Source organism: Otolemur garnettii, unplaced genomic scaffold, assembly GCF_000181295.1.
Source record: "Otolemur garnettii isolate 467f Iridium unplaced genomic scaffold, OtoGar3 scaffold00137, whole genome shotgun sequence".
NCBI classification, from domain to species: Eukaryota; Metazoa; Chordata; class Mammalia; order Primates; family Galagidae; genus Otolemur; species Otolemur garnettii.
Genome location: NW_003852532.1, coordinates 3,224,420 through 3,251,791, shown reverse-complemented (window position 1 = coordinate 3,251,791; position 27,372 = coordinate 3,224,420). Strand labels below are relative to the sequence as shown.

The window sequence follows — 27,372 nt, the reverse complement described above, 5'->3', positions numbered from 1 at the left end:
AAAATATTTAAAATATGATTCTCTCCAATGTTAAAATATGTCTAATCTAATTCCCTGTCATACAAGGGAAAAATTGAAAACAATTCTAATTACATATATGAAGTAAATGTTGAAATAAAATATGACATATGTACATAGTGGCATATTATGGAGGCCTAAAATATGTTTTGAATGATTTGAATGGCCTTATAGAAATCCTTGCATTGAATATACAGTATAATCATTGATACATAACACAAAAATTAGCACCAGCTGCAAGAAATCTTATAAAAGAATGCATAGAACAAAATGATTGGGAAACATTTAGATATTTTGACACCAATACAGATGAATACCAGCTTCTATCAATTACATGTGTCTACTTTCCTCTATTGTTAGTATCTTACATTAGTATGGTAGATTTGTTGCATTTAATAAATCATTATTAATGCATTTTTTTACTAAGCCCATATTTTATTCAGATATCTTTAGTTTTTACCTAATGTCCTTTTTTATCTCAGGATCTCATCTTCATACCATATTGCATTTATTAGTCATGTCTTTGTGAGCCTTTATACCCATGCCATTCCATCTTCGTATAGTACCCCATTACACAGATGTACCACAGTTTGGTTTTCCATTTACCACTGAACAACATCTTGGTGTCTTCTAGCCTTTGACAATTCTGCATAAAGCTTCTGTAAATATGTAATTATGTGACTTTTTTATGGACATGTGTTTCAAATCAGTTGAATAAAAAGCTAACACAATTGTTGGATCGTATGCTATATTAGCTTTGCAAGAAACTTCCACACTGTCTTCCAAAGTATCTGTGCCATTGTGCATTCTGTTTGTGTCTTTGAAGCTCTGCATTCTCACCAGAATTTTATATTGTCAGTGTTTGGATTTTAGTGATTTTAATAGGGAAGTAGTAAGATCGCACTGCTGTTTTCTTTTGTATTACTTAATGATAAATAATGTTGATTATATTTTTATTGGCTCATTTGTCCTGTCACTGTGCTTGGCACATCATCATGTAATAGTGTTGATAAATAGTGCGTGAACTTAATTATTTAACAGAATTTTAGCAAGGAACCTCAATGTTTTATTGTATAGGCATGCATCAAAGTATCTCAAGAATGGAAGAAAATGTATCCAATGTACTCAGCCCTACTATGAAACCAATTTATAGCTTTTATACGAAAGCTGTAACCCAATTATAGCCCAAGAAGAAGGGGAAAGGGGAGAGGGAGGGGCGCGGAGGAGGGAATATGGGTGGAGGGAGAGTAATTGCTGGGACCACACCTATGGTGCATCTTACAAGGGCACATGTGAAATTTACTAGGTGTAGAATATAAATGTCTTAACACAATAACTAAGAAAATGCTGTGAAGGCTATGTTAACCAGTTTGGTTAAATCATTTCAAATTGTATATAAAATCAATGCACTGTGCCCCATGATTGCATTAATGTACACAGCTATAATTTAATACAAAATAATAATAAAAATTTAAAAAAATCATAAAGGTCATATTTATGCTTTGAAAAAGTGCTCATCACCACAGGGAAAAAATATACATAGTTGCTATTCTGCCAAACAAATGAATAAATATTCCATAATAACCCCTTGTAACTGAAAGGTCTTAAGCAATGTGAAAGGATATATTGTGTACAATATATCTTACAATTTTAGTGAAAACTCTGAAACATGGTGAGTTAGAATATATTTATTTTAGCTTTTATTTCATTGTAAGTTTGAGAAAGAAAACATACAGCTTCTAACATTGCATTGATTTTTGCCACAATTGTAATTCATATTTCAAACACATTCATCATAATTTCAATGAAATGGCATATACAAATTGTTCTTTAGTTCAGATTAATTTTAAATCAATTTGCAAACCGTAGAACACAGAACATAAAAAGTCTAAGTGGACATTAGGCCACTCTTTGCTGCAGACAAGTACTTTGAGATACTTTTGTATTCTGAAAGTTCCAATCTGAACATGGTTTCAATGCAGATCAAATACACTTAGGTCCCATCTCGTATTCATTCCTATGTTCAGGTGGAAAATGCTTTGAATACAAAATAACTGTTTTCGTCTCTTTAGTAGGGATGCCAGTCTTTTTTCTTCTCCCACTTGCATAGGATTTAAGAGGAAGCAAGTTGCTAATTAGATGTTTCTGCATAATTAAAAGCTTCTGATTATGTGCTGTTGTCCATATCACTTCATTTTGTTCACCTAACAGTTATTATGTTAAAATTTAGTTCTTTGGTCATTGCTGCCTCTTCATCACGGTTATTTAAGCCACTAGATTTTGCTTCCCTCTAGGTTCCTGTTAACATCATCCTATTCCTCAGATGCCCTGTAGTTTAAAATTCTATGTTTTAACTTCTAACTTTTTTGTTTTTCCAAACCCAAGCTGTCTCTTCATATACTTATTCTTCTTCCACATTTTATTTGCAATACTAGTGATTTTTAACCATTATTTTATGTTGCAAACTATTAAAAAGACAAACTTAGGCACATTGAAATCTTAAAGAGTTTATTTGAATAAACAGTAATCCATAAATCAGGCAATACCAGATGATAAGCAATTCAGGACTCTTCCAAAGGGATTTGAGGGGAACACAGATAAGTTGTTCATGGAAGCAAGACAAAGATAGTACTGGACTGATAAAAATGGAAAGTCTTTATTTAAAGGTTAGTTGGTGATTTGTGCTCTTATTACTTACACTGAATTGGGCTATGTTCCTGGGGAGGAACACAGGGTACTGGAGCCATTTTGGCTTAATGGCCTTCCCATGTTTTCTGTTTTTTTTTTTGTTGTTGTTTGTTTGTTTTAACTATACCATTCTAAGTTTCTTTTAAGATATATTTTCAATGATAATAATATATAGATGCATTCTTGACAGATTTACCATAAAGGTCTTATTTTTATTTGACTAATATTTAAAAATATGAAAATAAATAACATGAAAAACAATTCTTTAGTAGGATAAATTAATTACATTTGTCAATTCTGATGGAAGCATGTAGAACATGACAACATTTTAGTTTGATGAAAGTTGTTTCCATTCAATAGTTTGCCTATCAAATATCATACCAGGGCCATCTCTATTTTAATCATTATAGCTCATTAAATTATTTAATTTATAGCAGACAACCTTATCATGACTATTTTTTTTTAAATTTACTTATCTATTCTTTCAGATGAATATAAAAATCACTCTATTAGATGTGGGGGCCCAGATGTTAGGTTCCCATGTTCCCAGGTTCTTGGTTCTCAGTACTGAGGAATGGTTACTGGTACCAAGTTACGGAGTAAATGAGCAGAGCAAGCAGGTGCAAGAAGGAACAATGCCAAAGTTTATTATAAACATAGTTTATTCCAGACAGAAGGAATGGGTCAGCCCCTGCAAATGAAGGAGACCCTCAGTTTAACAAGATTTCCCCTTTTATGCTGATTCCATAATTTTGTGTTAAGTAGGGGATGAAATATTCATGGTTTTCTTGGAAAAGGTGGGAGAATTCCTGGAATTGGGAACCCGCCCCTTTTCTATTCTTACAAGGCAATTTTTGGGGGTTGCCATGTTTTTGTAAGCTGCATGGCGCTGGTGGGTGTGATTTTTACTATGTTAATGAAGGTAAGTCATTAGGGACAACTACCCACTTGCTGCAAAGAGCCTCTATCAAGACCTTGACAATATCTTTACTTGGTGGTTTTCTACCTCCTCCTTGCAGACCCTCCATTGTAGACCAGTGACTGATTGGACAGTGTTGGGCATGTCATCTGTTCTTTCTTGGAATCCTTTTCTGATCAATTTGTATTTTTGAGGAGACAAAGCATGTACTTGTGTCATCTGCCTCTCAATGAACACCCCTCGACAAAACATCCTTCTCTCTTCTCTTTATCCCTACCTATTTTTGGTGGACTATTTTTAGAGCAGTTTTGTGCTTACAATAAAATGGAGTAGAAAATACAGTTTCCACAGACTCTCCTGCCTTCTACCTCAGCTTTCTCCACTATCAACATCCCCCACCAGAGTGGTACATTGTTACAATGAATGACTTTCTAATACAATAATAGATCATTTATTACCCAAAGTCTGTATGTAGGATGCATTGGGTTTTAGTCTTGGTGTTGTTCATTCTATAGGTTTTGACCAATATATACAAGTGTCTGGACCAGTCCCAAATACCCTAACCATATCTGTCATCTCCCCTGCTCATCTCTAGCATCTCATGTCCACCATTATAGTATCATGCAGAATAATTTTACTGCTCTAAAAATCCTCTAAGCTCCACCTAATAAATCTCTCTCTTTCTCCTAACCCGTGGCAACACTTGATCTTTTTACTGTCTTCATAATTTTACCTTTTCCAGACTGACACATATTACAGTTGGAATCATACAGTATGTAGCCTTTTTAGAGTGGTTTCTTTCACTTAGTAATATGCATTTAAATTTCCTCCATATCCTTTCATGCTTGATAGCTCATTTACTTTTATTGATGAATAATATTTTATTATCTGGATTACCAGAATTTATTAATTTACCTACTGAAGGATATAATGATTGCTTTTAAGTTTTGGCAATTATAAACAAGACCGCTACAAATATTCATGCAAAGATTTTGTGTAGACATAAATTTTTAGTTCATTTGGGTAAATACCAAGAAGTACAATCACTGGATTTCATGGTAAGAGTATATTTAGTTTTGTGAAAAATGCCAAGCTATCTTCCAAAGTCTGTACCATTTAGCATTCACACTAGCAATGAGTAATCGTTCATTTTGCTTCACAAGCTCACCAGCATTTGGTATTGGCAGTGTTTCAGATTTTGGTCATTCAAGTAAGCATGTAAAAGTATCTCATTGTTTTTATTTGCAGTTTCCTACTGAAATATGGCGTAGAACATCTCTCCATATGTTTATTTACCCTTATAGATCTACTTTGGTGAAGTATCTGTCCTGGTCTTTTACCGTAAATGGATTTTTGTGTCTTATTGACTTTTAAGAAATCCTTATATAATTTGTATAAGACTTTCTGCTTTTTATCAGATTTGTCTTTTGCAAAGTTTTCTGCAAGTCTATAGCTTATCTTCTCATTTTCTTGATAGTATCTTTTGAAGAACAAAAGTTTTTAATTTTAGTGCAGTACAGTTTATTAGTTCTTACTTCTGTGGATCATGACTTAGGTGTTGTATCTAAAAATCATCACCAAACCTAACATCTTCCAGAGTTTCTCTTTAGTTGTTTCCTAGGAGTTTTATGGCTTTGCATTTTACAGTTAGGTCTGTGATCCATTTTGAGTTAATTTTTTGTGAAGGGTGTAGGGTCTACGTCTAGATCTATTGTTTTGCATGTGGAAATCTGGTTATTTCACCACCATTTGTTGAAAAAGCTATCTTTGCTCCATGGTAATGCCTTTGCTCCTATGTCAATGATCAGTTGACTATGCTTGTGTGGGTCAATTTCTGAACTCTCTCTTCTTCTCTACAGATCCATTTGTGTTATCTTTCACTAGTATCATGCTGTCTTGATTACTGCAGCTTTATAGCAAGTATTAAAACCTATTTTTTCTTTTTCCTTTTTTTTTTGAGATAGAGTCTCACTATGTCACCCTTGGTAGAGTGCTGTGGTGTCACAGTTCACAGCAACCTCAAACTCTTGGGCTTAAGCAATTCTCTTGTCTCAGCCTCCCAAGTAGCTGGGACTACAGGTGCCCACCCCAATGCCCAGCTATGTTTTTTGGTTTTTGGGGGGTTTTTTGGTGTAGTTGTCATTGTTGTTTGGCAGGTCCAGGCTGGGTTTAAATCCACCAACTCCAGTCTATGTGGCTGGCACCGCTGGCTGCTGAGTTTTAGGTGCTGAGCCTAGACATAATTTTTCATAGTAAACAAAATATGTTTCAGAATCAAATGTTCCAACTTTAAAAAATGACTGGCAGCATCATAATTTTGTCTATCATTGGAATAATTTCTAAAATATTATCAAAAGTTCTTTATAGAAAGTTTGAAAGATTTTGCTGGCTTTTTAATTACATAAAAAGAAATGTAAGGTAGCTTAAGAAATGTTTCAGCTACCTCTTTGTACAGAATAAGGATTATTTCCTAAAACTTAATCCTAGATCTGAATTCCACTGGTATTTCCTTTATTTATTCTAATGATCCTTTTTAAAAAAAACATTTAAACATTTAAATTTGCATGGGCACATAATGTGAAGATACGATATATTAGTCATTTGGTTTTTACAAACGTAAAACTGATCATTCCAATACCAGTAACTTTAGTAACTTTTAAATATATCTTTTTCTTGTTAATTGACATGCCAATATTATCATATGCTAAATTCCTATTTTTATTTGAAGCCTAGAAATCTACTTTTCCATTGAATTTACCACTTGGTTGGGACTTGAGTCACATTGTTTTAAATATCATGGATCTATATTATTTTATAATGTATGGTACCATCTCTGCTTCCCCTAAATTTTTCTAAGATAGATCATCAATGTCAGACCCCTTCAGATCCAGGAGCCTTTGGGAACAGGTATAGGGATAACCAGTGCAGTGCATAGACGTACAAAGAGTTTCATTCTTTTCCTCTGCTCTAGATAAAGCCTGATACCTCTACCCTTCTTCTACTTCCGTGGTGCCCAGATGTGGATATCCTAGTATCTTGGCTTGTTTTGGTTCCTATGTCAGAAATAAAGTTAACTATGCTCATTTCCAAGTTTGTGCTGAGTGCTATGCCAGGATTGAAACTTAGGACCTCTCAATACTAGATGGACTCCAGTATGTTACTCCAAATACTACTATATTACTTCTTTATTTCTAGAGAATGACTCACTAACAACTTCCTGAAGTCAAAATTTTTTCCTGGAAGTTGGTTGGGATGGGGACTAGAAGGGCTGAATTAGCTCCTCACCTTCCGTCAGTCCATTGCCATCTCTGTTATATCTGGCATTAATTGTCTGAAAATTTTAACAGATTAGTGTCCTATCCCAGGTTGTCAACATTAACACATGAATTTCCCTAATTATATATTTCCTTGATTATTTCCATGGGAGTTTAGGTAGGAGGAACACTTGATGCCAGTAACAGAGAAAACCAAGATGTCTGATGGAGATTCTCTTAATTACATTTTATTTAATTTATAATGTGTATATATCTATATCTGTATGATACTCTTTTTCTACTTTTATATAATAGAAGATCTCTTCTTTTTCCTCATACCAATATCTCCAGATACCTTATGCTACAGATCTTATACCCTTCTATATTTTCTGGACCATTTTCTAGCAGTTACTCCCTTCTACTGTCAACTCCAGGAGTAATTGTCTTTTAAATAGTTCCAAATCTCTTTTTTAATAAAATAAACATAAAATTATAAACAAGTATTCTCCAGACTCTTCATTTACCTCTGGATATTTCATCGTTTTGAAACTGAATTTTTTGAAAAGAAGTTCATTCCCCTGATTTCATTTCTTCTCTTCTCAATTTTCTCCAATCTGTATTGTATTCACTTTAGTTTACCTCAACTAAATTTATCAATGTACTCTATATCTGTTAATATAATGGGCATATTTCAGCCCACTTCTTACTTTACTTACTTCACTTCTCAGCAATCATGAAAACAGCCAGACATCTTCTGTTCTCTTGGCTACTCTAACACACCATTCTGTGACATTTTAATATCCTTTATAGGCTCCTTCCCATATCTGGCCATGAATTTGAGAGTTCCTGAAGTCTTGACCCTCCTCTCCTGCTATAATCCCTCTACAGTCTATTTATCAATAACGTGCACATTTTCATCTTTAATCTATACTTCCCTTCTGAGTGCTGGACTGCACAGTCTTCCCTACTTCAGGAGATAATTTTAATTCAAAATACCTCTTGAGTAGTAATTAATATTTAAAAAATAAATAATTCCCATAGATATTAGTGATGCATAACTCTTTTAGTAGCAAGATAAATATGCATGGGAAATTCAATGTTTGCATAATAAAAACATTCATGCAAAAAACAAAAATAAATAATATTTCAAAAAACAAACCAGAAAATCATCTCTGACCCTCTTTTTAATAAACAATGATCTCTCATTACTTTTATCATAAAGACCAAAATTCCAGACATGGACTACTTATCTCTACAACACCATACTCCATGAGGCCCCCCCTTGCTCTGTGCCACTCTAGGCATGCTAGTCTTCTTTCAAGGATTTAAACAAGCTACAGTATCTTTATCAATGTTGACCACTGAGCCTGGGTTACCTCCCTCCATCCTCTTTCACACTATTGCCTATATCAGATTTCAGTTCAATTATCATTTCCTTAATGAAGCCTCTGGTTTCCTTTACTTGGCCAAATCCTCCCATTTTATTTTTGTGTACTTCTTCTTGAGATTCTTATCACTGTTTGATTTTACACTTATTTTATGATTATCTCATTAATATTAGTAGAATTCATGAGAACTATTTGTCTTTGGTCTGCCAATTTTATTATTAGACCCTAATACAATGCCTGGAATACAGTAGTCTATTGATGTTCACTTATATAAAAAATTAACAAAAGGGTAAATAAGTGGAAGTTCCCCAGTTTTCCTTCTTTAAATTATGAGACCTTTTGGATTATGACTGTAGCTTGGAGGTGATTCTATGAATATTGATTTTTTTTTGTTCTTTTGTATTATTCATGTATGTATATTTCTCTAATTCAATAGTTATTCAAAAAACTCTTTTTGGATTTTTGAATGATGTGAAGATTTCTCTTCCAAATTTATTTACTTCAAATTTTATTATATTTTTTCTGAAAAATATTTGTTCACATCATTAATAAATATTAGAGCCCATTCGTTAGTCTGTTTCTTCCAATTAATGTTATTTTCCTTTAGTCTGCATAATTCATTGGAATCATGTAGATATGTTTCTGTTTGCTCATGATTTAAAAGAAGATATCAACACAGAACTGATGTTTCCCAACAGCATGGCATGTCGATTGCTCTGGCTTTGCTTTCTTATCTCTCTGATCATGAAAATAATATTCCTTTTAATTTTATCCTAAGGGGGTTTTCTGGAATAATCTACCCTAATCAACTTTCAGTGTTTTTCATACCATTGGACTAACTGCATCTGCCCTGTTTATAACTTCTTTAAGAATGAAAATTTATTTTTAAGAAATTTGATGGAAATATTTTCTCATTGGGAAACACTACACAAGATGATATTAATGATAGTAATAATTGACAAATATAGTTTTGAAATGCTAGGCTTGATATGCATTACACATATTAGCTTATTTCATACTCACAACAATACCATAAGGTAGGTATTACTTTCATGTCCTCATTTTTCAAATGTTAAACCCAAAGAACAGAGAGGTTAAGTTGCTTAAGAGCACATAGAAAGCAGAGGGCAGGGATGAAGTTCCAACCAAAGAAGAGTCCATGCTTTTAACCACTTAGCTACATTTCCTTTCAAGGATAAATGACTACTTTGCAAATCTTAACTCAATTATTATACCCAGTGTGTGTGTACTTATATATAAGTAGGTAGCATTGACTCCATTTGAAAAATGAAGAAACCAAAGTTGAGAAAGGGGAGGTAAGCTTTCAAAGGCTACAGACAATGGAAGTATCTGGTCTAAATCTGCACTTAGGTCTATAAATTATCCTTCTATGTGAAGATGACTTTAAACTTATAACTGTCATCCCTTTACATTCAAACAGATAACGAGGAGCTGTAAATCTAAGAATGCAATATTCTGTCTTGTACTTAGGAACTCTATCTCAGTTACTACCTTCTTCTTGGATTTTATCAGATGATGTTTGGGAGAAGTGAGTGCGAAAAAAGAGCAACCCTAATAGGGCTATGTCAGGACCTGTCATATGGGAGGCACTCAAATGGATATTGATTGAATTAACATTCCATTAAATTTGTTTCTCAATCATCTTTTTGCAAGAGATTTAGTAAGCCTTTCTCACAGCAGTTGAAATTAGAGTGTTTTTTCTTTTAGTTTTTAGAGTTGTTTCACGTTTTTATCTCTCTCACTGTTTGTCTCCACGTTGTGTGTTGAATGGTGAGTGTAAATGAGCTTTATCCTGCCACTGCATGTTCATAGTACTAAAATAGTCTTGGGCACTTGCTGTACATTTAATAGATATTTGCTGAATGATAATGTCGAGAGAAGGCACTTTGGGAAAATCAATAACTGCCTTCATTGGAAACAAAAGTTATTTTGAGAATAAAAATTACATTAGTATTAGGAAAAATACCCAGATTTCTTTTTTAAAAAGTTATAGTTTCACCAACTATATTAGTCTCTCTCAAATATGTATGACTTTTCACAAAAATATTAAACATACTTCAGGTGAGTGACTTACACGACTTACATAAACATGACTTACAACTTTTGTATATTTTAAAGTACATTTATAGATATTAACTATTGGAATCCAAACATGTAAGATACTAATAATGTTGGTAAGTTAGTTTATATTTATGAAGTCATTATTGATTAATGTAAAATTATGTTTTAAAATTTATGAATGATATACTTACAATTTGCTATTCATTTGTTTGAATCTCTACAGCTCAGTCCCTTTTTAAGACATTCTGTTCTGAAGAAAACATTCAATGTAACTCTACCAAATTCATTCCTGACTGAGGGCAATTATTCCTACAAAAAGCCAAACAAAAATATCAGGAAGGCAAGAAAAAATCTTCCAAATGGTAAGTGTGCCTGTTTTTGCTGAATTATATTAGTACTACATGTTTTCAATCTATAAATTAACTTTCATACATAATCCCATTGTTAGATAATTTTTTCTCTCCTCAAAGCAATGCATTTGCTTCCCTCTCCTAGAGATTAGCTCCAAAGAGTTATCTGGTCCAGAATAGCCACTACATTATCTTTCCATTTTCATAAAGTCTGTTTTTAATTTGCCTTTAATACTAAGGTAAAAGTTACTCAAAAAGGTAGACAGACTTTTGATTAATCTATCTTTTTTAATGCAAAGGAAAAAAAAGTTATCCCTTAGTTATTGGGGGAACTAAGTTATTCCCCCAATAATGAGTTAATAATGAGTTATTGCATCTCATTGTAGCATTTAGACTTTTTTTGGCCAAATTGCTGTTAAGCAAGTTTGGATTAAGGATACATACTCTCATAAAAAGAGTTAATAGGTATTGAACTCTTGGTTGAAAACTGACTGTGTGGTAATGACTGCAAAGGTGGTTTAAACTTTGAGGTTTTTGGTAAGATGAGACTTGACTAGGAGAAAGTTGATGTTATCGTGTTCCCAGAATTTCTTCTTATTTCAGTATCCACATCATTAAATGCTTTGTAGTTTAGGAACCTACCGAGATTATATTAATTACTAGGGAACTTGATTCTAGATAGAAAATTATTTATTAAAGTAATAAAATATAAAGGTTAATATCTGATATATCATTAACCTGCTTATTGGAGATCAAATTTATATAGATGCCATCAGAATTTATTCTTGCTACAGTCTAGACCATTGCTGTTTATAAGAGTAGCCACTAGCCATCTGTGACTATCAAGCACTTGAAATGTGCCTATTTCTAATTGTTACATGCTACTACTGTAAGTCTAAAATTTTGGAGGCTTAATTTTATAAAAAGGCATGAAATAGTTCATTAATAATATATTTATTACTTTTTGAAATATTTCAGATACACAGGGTTAAATTAAATATACTATTATTTTACTCTATTTCTTTTTACTTTGTATATGTTCACTACAAAAGATAAAATTATTTTTATAATTCAAATGACATTTCTATTGGATCTAGGTCTGATCTAGAATGCCCATGTAGGCTCAGCACCTGTAGCTCAGTGGCTAGGGCACCAGACATATACACTGGGGCTGGCAGTTCGAACTCAGTCCAGGCCTGACAAACAACAATGATTACTACAACAAAAAAATAGCTAGGTGTTATAGTGGGCACCTGTAACCCCAGCTGCTGGGAAGGCTGAGGCAAGAGAATTGCTGAAGCCCAAGAGTTTGAGATTGCTGTGAGCTGTGATGCCATGCAACTACAGAGGGCGACATAGTGAGACTCTGCCTCAAAAAAAAAAAAAAAATAGAATGTCCATTTTTTGGAATAGTGAATTTACAATTCTATACAATTGAAATGAATTCTATACAATTCAGTAAATCATATAGGAAGACAATTTCTACAATGACGTCTTAATTTTAATTCTATCTCACACATTATACTTTTGCTTCTATTGTGTATTTTGTTATTATGGGCAGAAATAGCCCATTAACTGTTTATAATTTTTGTTAGTTACTAATATGCAGTACCTCCTTTACAATTCAAAGATTTGAAAATTATTTAATTTCAGTTAAAGCCATTGCCTCACTTTATCGTCAAAATTTTCAATTCTGTATCTACTGAGTCCACAAGAGATTAGTGTTTTTTAAGATACATTTATTTTGATTTACCCACATAATTAACTATTTTATTGCTTTTTATTCCTTATTCCATTTCTTTGCTTCTCTTTGGGATCATTATTCGTCTAATGAATTATTTGTAATATGCATGTTAGTGCAGTTTTGTTGCTGAGTTCTCTTAATTTGTTTGAGAATATTTTTATTTCATTTTCTTTTTTTAAATTAAATCATAGCTGTGTATATTAATGCAATCATGGGGTACAATGCATTGGTTTTATACACAATTTGAAATATTTTCATCAAACAAAGCCTTCACGGCATTTTCTTTTTTTCAAAGGCATTTTCTCTTGATAAAGAATTCCAAATTGGCATCCATTTTCTTTCAGCATTTTAAAGATGTTATTAAATTGTTTTCTGTCCTTTATGCTTTCTGATGAAATATTTTCCTTTGAATATGTCTTTTATTTATCTGACTACTTTTGTAACTTTTCTTTATGCATTATTAAAAATTCAATTTTACTCTACTGTGCCTAAGTTTTACAGCCTCCTATCTCAATCCTCCTCGGTGTTTGCTAGTGCTCTGGATTGTTTGGGTGAAGTCTTTCAGTTGTAGAAAATTTCCACCTATTATCTTTTCAAATATTGCTTTTATAACATTCTTCCCCTTCTCTTATTTTGAAAATGCAATTGCAGATATATTTTTGTGTCTTATGTACCTTCTATGTTTTGTATATAGTACATTATATATTCTCTTTTCTCTTTGTACTATATTTGTATATTTTCTAACACTTTTTTAGTTTACTGATTTATTCTTTAGATATTTGAAGATGAATACATCTATTGCATTCTTAATTTGTTGTATTTCAATTCTATAATTTCTTTTTGATTGTTATTTATAAATTCTAGTTACACGGTGAGATTCTCTATCTTGTCAACAATTTTGTTAAGCATTTTACTCTTCGTTATTTTAAAGTCCATAATAGATAACTCCAACTCAATGTTACCTTTGGATCTTTACGTTTATCTTTATTGTCTTCATTTTCTGTCCTTTGATTCTATCTCTTGACATGCCTAACAAGTTTCATCAAACGTTGAACATTGCTTATGAAGAATTAGAGATACTTGGAGGTTTTATCTCATTTTATCTTACTTTAGAGAAGATATCTATTTTCTTTCTCTGAGGTAACTTACTTTTCTAGTCTGGGATTATGCTTCTTCAGAGCTGGGTCTCACATTTTTCTAAGAGTTCATCTAATTCCCATCACCCATGTTGCTAGGTTGTGACCTGCATGTTGCTAGGTTGTGACCTGTGATCCTGACAAGAAGTCAGTATTATTCACGAGATTCTTTCCTCCAGTTTTTTTTCCTTCAATCTGTGCTTCTGCGCAGATTTTTGCCACTTTTGACTCTGTTTCTTATCCTCTTTGACCTGTATCAAAGATGATTTTGCAAATATTTTGTGGAAAAAATGATTCAATGCCAGTTTAATTTAGTCTCTTAAAGTCCTACTTTATTGAACGTGAACTGTAAGTTTTGTCTCTAGAAACCCTGAGAAGACCAAAATCTCAGCTTAGATTTCTACCCACTCTGTGGCTGTCTTTTTAGTCCTTTGGCCTTGTGCTATTAGGAACTAAAATATTCCTCAAGTGGAATGTAAGGCTCACCTCAGTGTTATCCCCATCTCACTTTCCTCATCAGATTCCTGGCTTTTTAAGAGCTGGTTGTGAAGTTTTCTGTTCACTTAAACAGATTTAAATAGAAAAAAATTCTCTGTTTTTCTCAGTGACATGGTCTTCAACAATGTACTCATTACCATATCTGAAATTCTTTACCAAATTTGTCAAGCTTTTTCCCTTTTATTTTTTCAACATTTTCTGAAATCCTGTATCTTCAATAAACATTTACAACTAAGAAGGATTATCTCCTAGACATGTTGTATCCTGACATATACCTACTCATAGTTCTATTAAACCTATATATTCTTTAAGAAATGTATTTATTTATCGAGCTTATTTGCAGATTTTTTTCTTTGAGGGTTATTATTGTCATATGAAAACTAGAAGAATATATTAAGATTAATAACATGAGTATGTTAAGATTAATATGTTTGATTATTTAACCATTTTTACATGGTATCCCACAAAAATACATTCTTCAAAAATGCCTTAGTGTTCCAGACATGCTCACCTAAGTTCTGAACCCTCTGTGAAATCAGCCTTCATCACACAAAACCAGAGTAGCCCCCTGTTTAACTTTACCAGTGTGGATGGACAAAAAGACTTCATTCCATCTTTCTGTTTCTTCCTGTCATTACCACTGAAGACCCTTAAAAAACTACCAAATTTGCATTCAGAATTATTCTGCATTCAGTAAATGTAGTATTATTTGGAGGTTGCCTCCTTTAATTCACTTTCATTAGAAACAATTTTATTTCACAATTAGAGACAAGTTTACTACTTGGCTGAGCTACTGCACTTACTCTTTTTGTAAAAAAAAGAGTTAGTTAACATGCTTAAATGTCTGTTATCAACTCTACTTATATTTGTGTGAAGGGAGAACAAGCTAGATAACAGGTGAGTACTGGGCGACTGAAAATAAAGAGTCACTATCTGAATAGAAGTATGTCAAATAGTAAGGGTGATGTCACCAGAACAAATCCTCTGGCCTTCATAGGTTTACCTTGAGTCAAGCCATGTTTTATTCAACTATTTCTGATCATAATCAAAATCTGATCTATATCAAAAATAAAATATTTTTGTCATATGCAGTCTTATATACACGAGGCTTAATGAAAAAAATTAACACTTTACCTTATATAAGATCTGGTGGAGCCGCTTATGTATTACAAGTTTATTTTAAACATATAACTAATTTTATAATAAAAGAGCTTCATTCTCAAAATATTCATCAGTGAAAATATCAATGTGTTATTTTGTGAAAGTTTTAGCAGCTCATTTGGTTTCTATTACTTTTTTGTTCTGTCATTTGATGCCTCACCTTATTAGATCCACTATTACTATGATGTAACATCCAAACAATTACAGGTATAATATATACTTTATAGACACTTCTAACTAGTCAAGTATCCTGCTAAGTCATTGGGATCATTCAAAGCCAGGTTTATGACAATATGAACTACTTGTAATCAATGATACTTAACTTGGTTTTAAAAAAAGGTCATTTTCTAAGTATCCAATGTACTCAGCCCTACTATGAAACCAATTTATAGCTTTCATATGAAAGCTATAACCCAACTATAGCCCAAGATTATGGAGAAAGGGAAGGGTGGAGGGAGGGTAATTGGTAGGACCACACCTGTGGTGCATCTTACAAGGGTACATGTGAAATTTACTAAATGTAGATTATAAATGTCTTAACACAATAACTAAGAAAATGCCGTGAAGGCTGTGTTAACCAGTTTGATGAAAATATTTCAAATTGTATATAAAATCAGCACATTGTACCCCATGATTGCATTAATGTACACAGCCATGATTTAATTAAAAAAAAAGTAAAAAAAAAACAAAAAACATTCCAATGAGAGGAGAAAGCTTTCAAAATGTGAACTGTAGGTAAATTCATTTTAAGAAACTAAATGTAGGATGAATGAAAAGGTAGTTATTCACAAGTCAAAAAAATTTTAAAACGTCATTTTCTGAAGTTTTTGTATCACTTTTATTTGAGGCAATATAATTAGAGAAAGAATCTGAAAGAATATTTGACTTGGGTGGAGAAGTATCATAGAGATAACACTTCCTAAACAACCTTTCTTTCTCCACAGGTACATTCCAAAGTTAACATCCGATAACATAAAGGCAAGCTGACAGTTTTCATAAGATGCACTTCCATTCTGATGATGTCTTCCATCAGCTGCTCAAAGAAATATAATTGCTCTTCTACTATCTAGAGAGATAGAACAGTCTGTTTGTAGAAGACATTTAATCCTCTTGTTTCCCTGAAAAATTTTCCTGTTACAAAAGCATTATATACATTCGTTGCATTCTTTCTAAACATATACCACTGATGCTTCTATATAAAATATACTGCTCAATAAAGACAGCTGATGAAAAGTCTTTCTTTTTTACTTTAGAGTCTCATTTTCTAACCAAAGAATGCAATTACTTTGCAAATGTGAGGCATGCTGAAACAAAGTAAATGATGTTATATTATGTATATATGTGCCATCCACTTGACTTATTTTCTAACTCTTAATTTCTCTGAAAGGCTAAAAGTAGAGAATAAAAATCATAGAAGCACTATTCAGTATGTCTTACTTTGTATGAATTAATGTGCAAATAGGAAAACAATGGAAAAGTGATTAAATTGTGGTAATATATCAAATTCTCTTTAATAGGTTACATAATGGGGGAAGATGAAAAAACTTACATATTAATCTTAACACTTTTAGGGTTACTACTTCTTATATAGAATTGAAAAACAAATTAGCCAGAGATTAAGATTTAAGTCAATGATTCTTAATGTTTGGGAAGGAATATACCTCTTTGGAATTTTGATAAAAGTTATGAACCCTTCATTGATAAGTGTTCATCAATGAAGATTTATGTAAGTAATCCAAATTTAACACAATTTCAAAAGCTTCACATATCCCTGAAATTTTTTAATGTATTCTGATTTAAGAAAACTTAATTGAAAATATCTCTATTAACATATCTAACATTAATTATTCAATTTTGGAACAATAAAACCCAGAAAACACAGTCAATGACTATTTGCCCTTCCACTGGATTGGCAAAACATCACAAAAACATTAGCCCAGACATCACAGACCTGGTGGTTGATGGAGAGCAGATCTTGAATTTATGGCCTAGATACAGAACCCTAAGTAAACTAAGGTGATTACTTAATCACCTTGTTCTTTGTTCTATGGCTGTAAAATAAGCAGTTGGTATGCTAGATCAGTAGTTCTCAAACATAAAGACTGCTTCAAAATCTCCAGATGGGTTGATATAATAATGCAATTTCCCAATATCTAACAATTCCCCACCTAGTATCCTCTGTACTCTTAGATAGTGTCCTAGAACCTGAGTTTTCCTTAGGTGTTTATGTTAGTTACTTTTGACTCCAAGATTTCTATCATCCCTGGAATATTTCTTTCAGAAGTTACTTATATATGTATGTATGTGTGTATATATATATATTTAACATATATAAAGTATATATACATATATATTCATGTATATATATATGAAGTATATATAGAAAAGTTACTTTAATATATATATGAACTTCTGAACTTCTTTCAGAAGTTACTTTTATATGATATATATATATGTCTCATATAAACCATGTGAACTATAGTTCCAGTTGCAGAAAATTCATACAAAGATTATTTGAAGTTCATTACATATGTTGCCACACCTGTGCATGTATGTATTATTAAAAAAAAGTTTATAGAATGATTTTTATTGCTTTCCTCTTAATTCTATTTCTCTATATTACATAATACACAAATCTGTTCATGAAAGAAGAGTAGAAAAATGAAAATTCAGAATGTGGGAGAGAGTTGCCAATAAATTCTTAAGACAATATTTTGACTGTTCAATAGAGTAATTCTTATGTCTAGACTCTTAAGCTACTTAAATTTTTTTAAAAACAGAACTAGTTGGTAAAACATGCATATAAAGTTTCATATTACTACCATAACAAAATAATATAACCTCTTGCCACCTAAAAACAAAGTTAAGAATATAATATGTGAACATAGCATATAAAGCATAATTATTTTGACATTTTTGGAAGCAGAAATACTCTATTTTCAAAATACTAGTCTTTCTATAAGATTAAAATAATAAATTTAAGGGAACTATAAAAGGGATATGTAGAACAATATAAAATAATAAAATAGAAGAGGTTAGACATGAATGTATATGTATGCACAGAGGTTGCCAACAAAGGTACACACATTTGAAGAAAGGAAAAAGACGTATTACAATTGTGATACTCAATATATACCAATAACAAAAGATGAATACTGTCATGTTTGACGTCTCCAATTACCAGATGTAGTCAAAGTGGTTACCATCAGCATCCAGACACTTCTGATTATGGAAAATGAAAATTAATACATAGATAACACCTCTTAAAATCTGTATACATTTTTGGCACCCCCAGTATATGTGCATACACACATATCTTTAGGAAAAGGAGTAAAAGATATAAATATATAAATAAAATCAAACTTATAAACATTTTGAGTAAAATAGATCTTAGAAAATTCACCTTCCTATTAAACAAACTTACTACAAGAAGCTAGAAATTGTTGGAAAATATATGCTTGGATTATTTGCAAATTCAAAAGGATATTTCCTCTAGGAAAGAAAGGCAAACAATTTCAAAGATGAAGCAGTTGAGAAAAAAAAAAAACTCAGAGAACCAAATAAAAAATAAAATAAAATAAATGCCACATTATTGATAAGATGGAAATTTAACAATTAATAAACTTAAATTGATGATGTAAAAGTTCGTCTTTAGTAGCACTTACAGAATTGACTGGAAAACAGTAAATAATAAAAATAATGAGTAAGTTAGGTTGCTCAGGGGGATCCTAAGTATATCCCCTCCTGCATTCCTAACCCTGTGTGATTCATCAGTGATGAGGAACTCTAGGAAAGTGAGAAGATGAGATCTCAGGGAGACAGTGATTTAATCATAGTTTGAGAATGTATTATGTAGAACCCAGCAAGTGTTTCAAATGAGAAGGGTTGAAAGGTATGGCTAATTTCTACAGGTTTGACCAAAAAAAAGTATAGAAATACTGTTATTGCCAATATTATTACAACCAAAACAATATTGTACTGATCCAACAATATATTTCATACCTAGCTTCTCCAATTATGTACAAGTATTTATTTTCTTTTTTATATCTATAATAAAATGACCAGTTAAATGACTTCATGTGGAAGTATTTGCATGAATATAGGTTTTGTGTTGTTTTCAAAAGGAAGTTACTGTTGTTTGGTTGAGTGACATTAGAAAGTCTGGTATCTCCTTGTGGTGCAGACTTGCTATTGTTAACCAAATCAGTTTCCCTTTTCACTTGAACAGAAATGACATATAACACCTTCAGCATTAGCCCATAAATAACCTCTCTGTGAACAGTCCATTCTATTTTCATCTTGTAGAACTAGATATGAAGAATTCAATGAGGCACTAAGAAGCCAGAAGATGGAAAAAGGCTGAATCATGAACGACCATTTGGTTCATCACACAGCACTTTACAAGGATAATAATAAATAAACTTGTTAAGTCACAAAGATTCAGGTTTTATTGTTTATAGCATTACCTTATCTAATATATTCTAGATACTTCCATACTTATGTAACAGAATAGGTCTCCCATAGGTAAGTCATCCAAGTTCAGATGGTGGCCTTTACCTTATGGAATCAGCCATTGTGAACCAAGGGACAGTATTATAGGAGACTAGAAACTAAGTTACTCATCAGGTTAGAGTCCTCTGCCTCAGAGCCAAGTGTTGGAATGGAAAACAAGTGTTCTGAAATGCTTTACATAGGTTGCAGCACCCTTAGAAAAATAATTTGGCATCTAAAGTGTATAGGTCACATGCCTTCTATATTTCCTGATTGAAATTAGCTGGCTGAATGTGTTTTCTTTCAGCTTTGAGAGGCAGTTACCTCTCATTATAAAGTAATTTTAAAGTAAAATGTTCAAAAGTTTAACTTGTTGATCAAATTGAACATTTTATGGAGTTTTGGTGGTTTTCAAATATACCAACCACCCTTTTTTTTTTTTTTTGAGGCAGTCTCACTTTGTCACCCTTGGTAGAATGCTGTGGCATTACATTTTACAGCAACATCAAACTCTTGGGCTCAAGTGATTCCCTTGCCTCAGCCTCCCAAGTAGCCAGGATTACAAGTGCCCAGCTATTTTAGAGACAGGGTTGCACTCTTGCTCAGGCTGTTCTTGAACCTGTGAGCTTAGGTAATCCACCCGCCTTGGCCTCCCAAGTGCTGGGATTACAGGTATGGGCCACCGCACCAGCCACTCTTCATTTTAAATAGCTGGGTAGACTGGTTACTTTCACAAGTGTGAATACTGTCAGTCCCTACAAATGATGCCATTGGTTAGAGAATTTCATGAGTTGAGGGCTTTTAAGTATGTTCATATACTTTTTTTTTTTGGAATGAACTTTTATTTTCTATTGTATTTTCTATTATATTTATTTATAAATTATCCACAGAAATGTTAATATATTTAAACATTTCAAATGTATTTGTAGGTTATATTTTATTTCTATTGTATTCTCAATAATATTTTTGCCCTGCAGGTGAACATTTATTTGTAATTGGGGGGGTACTCAACACATCTCCCTTTTTATCCCTATCCCTCTATCTCTTTATCTGTTTCCTCCCTTCCTCCCTCCTTTCTATCTTCCCTTCTCCCTCTCTCCTTCTCTTTCTTTCTCTCTTTCTTTCTTTGTTCTCAAACACACACACACACACACGCTTTCTTTGGCAACAGGGTTTCTCCCAATACCACAACCCCAAATTGAATGGATAGCACATGATCTGGGTCTGTCCAGTTAAAAATCTCCACCACCTGTATGTAGGGGATGAACACATGACCCAGATGAAATAAAATAGATTGCTAGATTGCTTTCTCAGGATTTTTCTTTCTGTCTCTATTAGGAGATATTTGTTATTGTTCTTACTAAGAAGATGTAATTTTAAATCTGCCAATAACTGCCTTTTGATTGGATATTACCCCTAACGAAAATGAGGAAAACTTTCAAAAGAAGTAGAAGGAAGGAGAAAGAAAGGAGAGAGGGGAAGTGGGGGGGAGAGAGAGATAGAGAAAGAGAAAGAGATCTGATGGGAGCCTTCCCTTACCACCAATTGATCCTTTTCAATAATGTCTTCCAATACATTGCTTATGTGCTTCAGTTAGTTTGCTTTCATCTCTTTCAATTGAATTATAACTATCATTTAACATTTGACTTTCTCAGGTACACTAATTTATTTTTATTAAATCATACTCATAGATCATGTACACATTAATGCATTTATGGGGTACAATGTGCTGATTTCATATAGAATTAGGAATGCTTGCATCATCCTGGTTAATATATACCTCATCTCGTTTACTTAGTTATTGTGTTAAGACATTTATACTCTATACTAATAGATCCGACATGTACCCTTGCATTATGTACCCATAGGTGTGATTGCACCATTCACCCTCCCTTGATCTGACCTCCCCTCTTCCTTCCCATCTCCTTTCCTCTCTCCTTCATCCTGGGCCATAGTTGTGATCTATTCTTCATATGAAAGTGTGAGTGATTATAAATTGGTTTTATAATAGTACTGAGTACATGGGACATTTTTTCTTCCATTCTTGAGATGCTTTACTAAATAGGATATGTTCCAGCTCCATCCATGTAAACATAAATGAGGTAAGGTTTCAATCTTTTTAAAGGCTGCATAATATTCCATGGTATACATATACCACAATTTATTAATCCATTCATGGGTTGATGGGCACTTGAGCTTCTTCCATGACTTGGCTATTATGAATTGAGCTGCAATGAACAATCTGGTGCAAATATCTTTGTTATAAAGTGATTTTGGGTCTTTTGGACATATACCTACTAGAGGAATTGCAGGATCAAATTGCAGATCTACTTTTAGATCCCTTAGTATTCTCCATACTTCTTTCCAAAAGGGACGTATTAGCTTGCACTCCCACCAGCAGTGCAGAAGTGTTCCCTTTTCTCCACATCCACGCCAACATCTGTAGTTTGGGGATTTTGTTATGTGAGCCACTCTTACAGGAGTTAGATATCTCAAAGTGGTTTTGGTTTGCATTTCTCTAGTGATTAAAGTCACAGTGTCCTCAAACTACAGCCCGCGGGCCACATGTGGCCCACCGAAGACATTTATCCAGCCCGCCAGGTGTTATTGCCACTGCTGCCTGTCCTGCTTAGCAGCCAACTCATCCCAGGGCCTGCAGTCTGGCCCTCCAATGGTCTGATGGACAGTGAACTGGCCCCCTGTTTAAAAAGTTTGAGGACCCCTAATAGATGATGAGCATTTTTTCATGTGTCTGTAGGCATGTGCCTATCTTCTTCCAAGAGGCTTCTGTTCAAGTCCCTTGCTTAAAATGGGATTTTTTGTTCTTTTCATATTAATGAGGCTGTGTTCTCTGTGGATTCTGGTTGTTAAACCTTTGTCAGAAGCATAACCTGCAAATATTCTCTTCCATTTTGAGGGCTGTCTACTTGCTTTACTTACTGGGTTCTTGGCTGTGCAGAAGATTTTTAGTTTGATCAGATCCCAGTAATGCATTTTTGGTGTTTCAATTGCCCAGGGGTCTTCCTCATAAAGTATTCTCCCAGGCCAATTTCTTTGTGTTCCTCCTTCACTCTCTCCAAGAATCTTTATAGTTTTATGTCTTAAGTTTAAGTCTTTTATCCAGTGAGAGTCAATTTTTGTTAATGGTGAAAGTTGTGAGTCCAGTTTCAGTCTTTTACAAGTCGCCAATCATTCTCCCAGCACCATTTGCTAAATAGGGAATCTTTCCCTCAATTTATATTTTTGATGGGCTTATCAAAGATCAAATGACAATAACTGTCAGGGTTCATCTCTTGGTTCTCAATTCTGTTCCATGCATCTACCTCTATTTTTATGCCAATACCATTCTGTTTTGAACACTATAGATTTATAGTATAGTTTGAAGTCTGGTAGTGTGATCCCTCCTGCTTTGTTTTTATTTCTGAGTAAAGTGTTGGCTATTCAAGATTTTTTCTAGTTCCATATAAAATGAAGTACTTTTTTTTTTTTAGATCTTTAAAGTATGAAGCTGGTGCTTTGATAGGGATTGCATTAAATTTATAAGTTGCTTTGGGTAATATGGACATTTTAACAATGTTGATTCTTCCTAGCCATGAGCATGATATGTTTAATTTCTTATTTGATAATTATAAAGCTAATTTTGATGAGGCATTTATATTTACTAGGAATTTTTAAAAAATTTTTTCCTTTTACTTATTTCCTATTTCTAACATTATGGAGGCATAATTGACAAATAAAAATTTTATGCTTTGATGGAGTACAGTGTAATGTGTTTATATGTTTATATAATGTGAAACAATTACTACAATAAAACCAATCAACATATCCATCACTTTACATATTAAACATAGTGTGTGATGAGAAAATCTAAGATATATTCTCTTAGCAATTTTTAAGTGTGCAATGCATTATTAACTATAATTAACATGCTATACAACAGAGCTCCAGAACTTGTTTATCCTGTCTAAATATAACTTTGTACCCTTTAACCAACATTAATCCTCTGTCTCCTCCCCATCAGTTTCTGACAATCACCATCCTCTTTTATTATTATATTTATTCTTTTCATTAACAAGTAAATCTTGTACATTTGTATTAACTCTCATACTTGTTATTCTTCTGGTGAAAATATTTAAATGTACTCTCTTTTATTTTCAATAATATAATATACCTTTTTAGCCATAGTTAATTAACATGTTGTACAAATAAATCTCATGAACTTATTTCTTCTGTCCAAGTGAAATTTTGTTGTCTTTAACCCAAATCTAACAACCTCTCCTTCTAGCCCTTGGGAACTACCATTCTACTTTGTTTCTATGAGTTTAACTTTTTTAGATTTCACATAAAGTGAGATCATGTGGTATTTATCTTTCTGTGCCTGACTTATTTCACTTCAAATAATATCCTCTAGGTTCATCCATGTTGTTGCAATGACAGAATTTCCTTATTTGAATAGTATTACATTGTGTGTGTATTTTTTTTTTGTATTCTACATAAAGGTGTGTGTGTGTATATATATATATATATATATATAATTATATACACAATTCCTTTATCAACTCATCTGTTGGTGGACACTTAAGTTGATTCCACATCTTGGCTATTGGGAACAATTCTTCAATGTACACAGGAGAGCAGATATCTCTTCCACATACTGATTTTAGTTCGTTTGGATATATACCTAGTGGTGTGATTGCTGGATCACATGGTAATTCTATTTTTAATTTTCGACGAACCTTCATACTGTTTACATAATAGATGGAGTAATTTACATTCCCACCAAGCATGTACATGGGGTCACTTTTCTCCAAATCCTCTCCAATATTTACCTTTTGTCTTTTTGATAATAGCCATTCTAAAAGGTATGAGGTGTTAGCACATTACATATTTAAATTGCATTTTTCTAATGGTGAACAATGTTATGCATCTTTTCATATATTTGTTTTTCATTTGTATATCTTCTTTCAAAAAATACCTATTCGGGTCCTTTGCCCATTTTAAATTGGATTTTTTTTTCTTGCTATTGAATAGGAATATTTTTGATCATCTCTTGTCTCTTAATGTTACTGACCGATTTAACCTCTACTTCATGTGTTAATGTTCAGAATACCAAAAGTTATTACAAGAGGCATTTCATGAGCAGGCAGATCTATCATGTGGGTGCCATCACATTACTGTTAAATTGTTAGGCTTTCCTTATATTACCCAGAGTTATCATTAACCATAGTCACATAAATAGATCTCTGCTTTTACTCGTGCTAGGGCATGTTACCTAGAATTTCTCGGAGACTTTGATTGCTCCTAATTTTTTTTTGTAAATTACACACAACATAAAATTTACCATCTTCAACACTTTTAAGTGTATAACTTAACAGTATTAAATACCTTTGCAATATTGTACAACCATAGCCACCATTGATCTCCTTAACTTTTCATTTTGCAAAAATGAAATTCTATACCCATTAAACTATAATTTTCCATTCACCCTCTACCCTCATTTGCTTGGCAACTACCATTCTTCTTTGTGTTTCTGTGAATTTGATTACTCTAGGTACCTTATATAAGTAGGATCATACATTGTTTATCTTTTTGTGGCTCGTTTATTCTACATAGCATAATGTCTTCATGGTTCATCAGTGTTGTATCATATATTAGAATTTTCTTCCTTTGTAACGTTGAATAATATTCCATTGTGTTTGTGTAAACCATATTTAGCTTGCCCATTCTTCCATCAATGGATACTTGGATTGCTCCCTTACTTTAGCTATTATGAATAATACAGCTATTTATGTGGGTATACAAATATTTGAGACTTTGATTTTAATTATTTGGGGTATATACCCAGAAATGAAATTGCTGCATAATAAAGCAATTCTGTTTTTTAAATTTTTGAGGAACTGCCATACTGTTTTCCACAATGACTATACCATTCTACATCCTCACCAACAATGCACAAGTGTTCTAATTTCTCACATCTTTACCAAGTTAGAGAAAGTTTACAACAGACATACAAGGATAAATATTGTGTGATTCCCTTTATATGAACTATCCAGATTAGGATATTCCTAATTTCATTGAGACAGAAAGTAGGTTAGTGGTTTCCAAGGATTGTGGAAACCTTGGAAGGAAACCTAAGCAGGAAAAGGGAATGACTGCTTATAGGTACAAGGTTTCCTTTTGAGGTGATGAAAGTATTCTGGGACTAGATAGTGATGATGGTTGTAAAATGTTGTGAATATACTAAATGCTACTGGGGAAGATATTTAAAACAGTTATAGTGGTGAATTTTATGTTAAAGTCAACGTTTGAGTCTCAACTGGAATTTTGTGCATTAAACTGCAAAGTCAGGATGGCTGACCTAAAAAAATATTTTAATGAAAGTAAGTGCTATATAAAATAGATTGCATTCTTTGGAAGTTTAATTTCTCTTTGAAGTAGAAATTTTTTTTCCAAATATTTGCAGTGGGTGGGATTTTATATTAAAATCCAAGTGAAAGAATACTAGGGGGTTCTTCCATTATTACATGTGATGGTATATTGATAATTAATTCCTTGCTCTTCAGAAAGTTATTTAATTCAGTAGATAATATGAGCTGTTGCCAAACAAGAAATTCTATAATTGTGTTAAAGAGGGTGATTTGGATCTTACAATTAAGTCCAATTATGTATCCACTTTATTAAATTGCAGACTTACTAAAATAAGTTTTAGTGTATTCTGTGTCATGGGGCAGCGTTTCTATACTTGTCACTCCCCAAACAGTTGTTTCCATCTGTAAGTCCTTTTGCCAGTAGAACCCTAGACTCGAATGACCTCAAGTTAAATAGGTCATCACACTGGTTCTTAACTTCTGTCTCACTGTGGTTAAAATTGATCCAACTCAGAAGGGTGACCCTTATTAGCTGCTTGCTTTAAAAGAGTAATTCTGCTCTTCAAGTACTGGCAGCAAGGTCATTGATCTTAGATTCAGTGGTACATCAGGGAAACTCTGGATTTCTGATTGGTAGCAGGAAAGTGGGTAACAAAAATTCAAATTTTATAATATAAAAGCAAGCAAATATTAAATTACATGAAATCATGTCTACTCTGGCTGCTTTTATTTTAGGATTTAGCTTGATGCTGACATTAAATGTCCAACATTCACTTTCAAAAGTTGAAAGCCAGTCAGTCACTCTGACCCAGGAGGCTAATGCACCACATACCAGTTGAGATTTAAATTTTGATGTAGTCTGAAGGGCTTTTTCAGAGGTTTCACTTGGAAAGTTATCAGGTTTCAAAAACCAGAATTTTAGGTTATGGATTTGAATATGAAAGTGCTCCCTCAAAATACCCATTACAGCTCTTTTAGAATTTGTCTAGCAGGTTTTCTGGTCTCCACCAGAAGACTCCCCCATTTCATATATATTTAGCTATATTATATGTATAGCCATTACAAAAAAAAAGCCAAGATTTGTTTTACAGGCAATAACTTGACAAATGCTGAGTTTATATGCTGCAAGAGTAGGTAAAATACACTTGTTGGACTAAACACCATGAGATAGTTCAATCACATAATTAAGTGACAAAGTAGAAATAGTAATTTCTTTTCAAATTCATATAGATTTTTAGATAAATTATGGAAATTTTATTCTTTTAATTTTATTAA

General features: G+C 32.8%; 1 protein-coding gene and 1 non-coding gene across 2 annotated transcripts in view; both read left to right on the top strand.

Moving 5' to 3' along the window:
• The window catches only part of STPG2 (sperm tail PG-rich repeat containing 2), a 448,474-nt gene extending 426,065 nt beyond the window's left edge, over positions 1-22,409 (top strand). The window contains 2 exon segments of the mRNA XM_023518401.1: positions 10,573-10,711; positions 22,252-22,409. Of these exon segments, the coding sequence (XP_023374169.1) occupies positions 10,573-10,711; positions 22,252-22,409 (297 nt within the window).
• Positions 22,410-27,055: 4,646 nt separating this feature from the next.
• LOC111728008 lies at positions 27,056-27,117 on the top strand. The gene has a single exon (XR_002775427.1). It is a non-coding gene; the product is annotated as a U7 small nuclear RNA (small nuclear RNA).
• The last annotated feature ends 255 nt before the right edge of the window (positions 27,118-27,372 follow it).